Source organism: Salvelinus sp. IW2-2015, linkage group LG6.1 (genome assembly GCF_002910315.2).
Source record: "Salvelinus sp. IW2-2015 linkage group LG6.1, ASM291031v2, whole genome shotgun sequence".
In the NCBI taxonomy this organism is placed as follows: Eukaryota; Metazoa; Chordata; class Actinopteri; order Salmoniformes; family Salmonidae; genus Salvelinus; species Salvelinus sp. IW2-2015.
In genome coordinates, this window is record NC_036845.1 from 7,379,152 (window position 1) to 7,383,439 (window position 4,288).

General features: G+C 47.2%; 1 protein-coding gene across 1 annotated transcript; it reads left to right on the forward strand.

Moving 5' to 3' along the window:
* Positions 1 to 815: 815 nt before the first annotated feature.
* On the forward strand, positions 816 to 3,975 carry LOC111964625 (proteoglycan 4-like). Its single transcript, XM_023988471.2, has 5 exons — positions 816 to 949; positions 1,218 to 1,365; positions 1,824 to 2,005; positions 2,109 to 2,198; positions 2,367 to 3,975. The coding sequence occupies exons 1-5, from the start codon at positions 878 to 880 to the stop codon at positions 3,309 to 3,311; spliced, it is 1,437 nt and encodes a 478-aa protein (XP_023844239.1). The 5' UTR covers positions 816 to 877; the 3' UTR covers positions 3,312 to 3,975.
* The last annotated feature ends 313 nt before the right edge of the window (positions 3,976 to 4,288 follow it).

The following is a 4,288-nucleotide window of genomic DNA, read 5'->3' on the forward strand; positions in this document are numbered from 1 at the left end:
GGCTCTCCAGAGACGGGTACCAGTGGCGCCTGAGTGTCAACGAGCACCGGATCACCCTCGACGCCGTGACAGGCGCCGATGAGGGAAGCTACACCGTCAGAGACACTAACCTGAAGATCATGAGGAAGGTCTGCCTAAATGTCAAAGGTACATTTGTTTTCATCCTCCCTCTACCTTCTGTGGCCAAGCTTTACCTTGCTTTTCTATCTTTTTCCAACCTGCTGCAAGTTCGCTGTAATGTTAGTCATCAATGGGTTTAAAGGTGTAATCCGTAGTAGGGGATCAGCCCTGTCCGCCCCACCGCTGTTGTTATTGTATTTGTTTTGTTGGCAAGCAGAGGTGAGGAGCGTCGCACAACCTGGTAAAACAATTGCAGTACAATTCTGCTCTTCTTCGCTGCAATAATGTCAGAGGGGAAAAACAATGTTTGTTGTTTGCAGAAACTTCTTTTTGTGAACAGACGTGGCAGTTTCACCATTAAAATTCCAGCTTTAAATGATGTTATTTTTGAAGTGAGTTATCTATTTTGCGTATTGTGTTCCTAAATGTTTGTTTTTGTTAAATGCCCTCTCACTTTCCCCCCCTCTCTCTCTCTCTCTCTCTCTCTCTCTCTCTCTTCTCTCTCTTCTCTCTCTCTCTCTTCTCTCTCTCTCTTCTCTCTCTTCTGTCTCTGTCTCTGTCTGCTTGTCTCTGTCTCTGTTCTGTCTCTGTCTCTGTCTTCTCTCTCTCTCTCTGTCTCTGTCTCTGTCTCTCTCTCTGTCTTCTGTCTCTTCTGTCTCTGTCTCTGTTCTCTCTCTCTCTGTCTCTCAGAACACCAGACTTTGTGAAGCTGCCGTACGCCTGGCACTGAAGGATCAACCTGATTCTGAATGCCTCCATGGTGCGTCTGTTCTACACGCCCGACTACGACTTKAAAACCAGACAGATCCTGGACGGGGGACAGTTAACGGTACTGGAACGGCTGATTTAAAATCACTCAAATACTACCCTAATCCTACTCCCTATAGCGCACTGTGGGGTGGTAATAATACATCATCACTTATATATGCTTATGAGAAGTCTTATAATGCATTATACCTGTTGGCTTGAAGTAAAGTGTTACCAAACATTTATATCCAAGTGATTTACTTTTATTTGCCAATAATAAAAATTGTCTTACAATGTTGAAGTCAAGTGATTGAACTTTTGAACCTACCATGGCTCTTGGTTGATGATAGGTGCCAGRGGACCTGGATCTGGWGGGGCGGATCTCTCTGGATRCYTCTYTGGTTATTCTGGACCAGGTCAAGGCCAGCGACGTCGGYCAGTTCAAGGTCACYGACATACTGGGGTTTCCTGTGTCCAACGTCTACCTGGAAGTGGATGGTGAGGAGAGGGGGATGAAGGGAGGAGAGGAGAACAGAGGAGAGGAGTAYGGAGGAGAGAGGGATGGGAGGATGAAGGAGATGGAGAGGGGGATGGATGGGTGGAGTTGGCCAGTTAGTCTTACGTCTATCAGGCGGTGGAGGGTGAGGAGATGGGAGGGTCAGGGGTTGGAATGTTAATGATGTACTGATAAAACCCGGGAATAATTTATTAACATTATCTCTCCTTTCCTCCCTTCACCTCTTTCTCCTCTTGCCTGTCTCCTCCTTGCCCCCTCTCCTCTCTCCCACCTCTATCTCCCCTCCCCTTATCTCTCTCTCTTCTCTGTGTATCTCTCTCTTCTCCTCTTCTCCTCTGTCTCTCCCCTCTCCACTTCACCACACTCCCCCTCTATATTCTCTCCCTCCCCTCTTTCTCCCTTCTGCCTACTCTCCCTTCCCCTACCCTCTCTCCTCCAGCCTACAAGCTGCCCTCCCTCTACGTGGCAATCATAGCACTGGTGGGCTTCCTGGTTCTCCTGCTGTTGGTGTGTCTGCTGTCCTGCCTGGTCAAGCAGAAGAAGAGGGCTGCCAAGGCCAGAGCCATCGAGAAGATTGCCCAAAACGCAGGCAAGGAGGACGAGGGAGATGCCTTCAGACAGGTACCACACAGACACAGACAGAGACACTGGTGATGTCTCAAATGGCACCCTGTTCCCTATATGATGCTCAGTACTTGACATAACATGTATGTGTGGTTTCCAGGTTGTGAAGAACATTACTCAGTTTGAGGAGTCTATAGCCCAGTCAATTGACATCACAGAGAAGTCTCAGAGCACTGAGGTGGACATTAAAGTAAGTATTAGTGACACAGTGGTTATTTCTGTAGAGTTGAGGAAATGATTTAGAATAACGTAAGGGGAATATTGTCAAAATAGCTGTTAAAATCTCTTTGCTTATCCTCACCCACTCTCCTGTCTTCACCCTGACCTCTCTCCTCTGACCTCTTTGTGTTGACCCCAGGGTCTGGAGGTGTCATCCAAGGAGGTGGCAGGTGGTAACCTGGAGACCAGCGACTCAGGGGTGGAGTTTAACACCACTGGCCTCCCATTGGACACTGACACTGACGTCCCCGACCAGATTCCAGAATCAGAGACTGAGACTGAGAGTGTTGCCTTCGTCCCAGAAACCAAGCCAAGCCCACCCCCGGTTACCAAACCTAGCCCTGTTCCCGAGATAAAAAAAATCCCTGAACCAAAATTGACCATAACCAAACCCGTTGAGACCAAACTCAGCCCAATCCCCAGCCCGGTCTCCAAGCAGGCTTCAAGCCCCATTGCCAAAACACCTGAACCAGCCAAAACTCCTGATTTTAAAACTCCTGAACCGAAAATACCTGAATTGAAAACACCTGAACCAACCAAAACTCCRGATTTMYAAACTCCTGAWCCGAAAACACCTGAATTGAAAACACCTGAACCAGCCAAAACACCTATTGCTGTGTCTCCAAGCCCGGTGTCCCCTAAGCCAACCCCACCCCTGACCCCTGTCTCCAAACCAACTGTACCCCAACCATCAACCCCCGAACCCCCCAAGCTGGTTACACCAACCCCAGAATCCCCCAAGCCTGTGACACCAACCCCAGAATCCCCCAAGCCTGTGACACCAACCCCAGAATCCCCCAAGCCTGTGACACCAACCCCAGAATCCCCCAAGCCTGTGACATCAATCCAGACTCCGACCCCAACCCCAATGCTGAGCCCTGAACCTGCTCCGACCACCAATGGCACACCCGAACCACCAGCACCTGAATCCAAACCTGACACTGCTCTGGCCCCAGTGGGTCTGATCGCCAAGGCAACCCCTCCTAAAACCCCTGAAGTGGAGGTGACCGCCCCAAGTAGTCCAGCCCTTGAGGCCAAAATGGACGCCCCAGCTGAGGACAACACCGCCACCACCGCAACCTGAGAACAGTCCCTGTACTCCTCCAAGGGAAACCCCACAGATCCATTATCCTATCCTCCTCCACCACTGTAGACAGACAATCGAACACCCCCCTTACCAAATAAGGAAGAAATCACTGCTACTATCGAGGCTGGGACTTAGATGTAACACTTGTAATGCTCGAACATGCTGTAGGTTGTTATGATAGCTAACTCACCTGTACCTAACGCTAACATTATCTTTGAGATACTTTTTTCAATTCACAGTATACTTTTCACAAGATAGGAAATATAAGCAAGCGAGTTCCATTTTGTCAGACGTTTTAGCTATTGTTTTTTCTTTTTTACATTTCTATGCCGCATACTCTTTTTTAGTATGTAAACTAGAGCATGACTGCCGGTCTGCCAACAAAATCAGTTGCAGAGTTTACAAGTAAAATGTTAAACCTAGCTACTTTAGATATTTTTTACATTCAGAGGTGTGCAGAATGGTTCCACACCCTTTTACATAGATATAGGAACAATAGAATGGCAAGTGAACATGACTCAATCTAATTCAACTACATCTATGACCACCTACTCCATTTGTGGAATGATAAAACCTTTGATGATGCCTGCTCTAATCTCAGCATGTGAAAAAACAGACCAAAACGGAAGCACGAACAGCTCGTAAATTTGCAACGGACATTTTTTTTATCTCATATMATGAAACCAATGACATGATTTAGCCCCCCCAAGGACTTATAAAAGTGACTATGACATAACGTTCTCGTCAAACTGGATGAATTTAAATCAACTTTCTATCAAACTGGACTGGATTCCTTCAATCTCCTTGTGACATTCTCTATAAGTTTTCCTGAAACCTGGGAATCTGGAATTTTCCTGCTGGTCCTTTGCCGTCCTATAGAAACATCTAGAATGCTTGAATGATGAAACATCCTGATACAAAGGAGCATGGCATTATCCCAGCAACACCAACACCTGAATGCTGAACTCTAACAT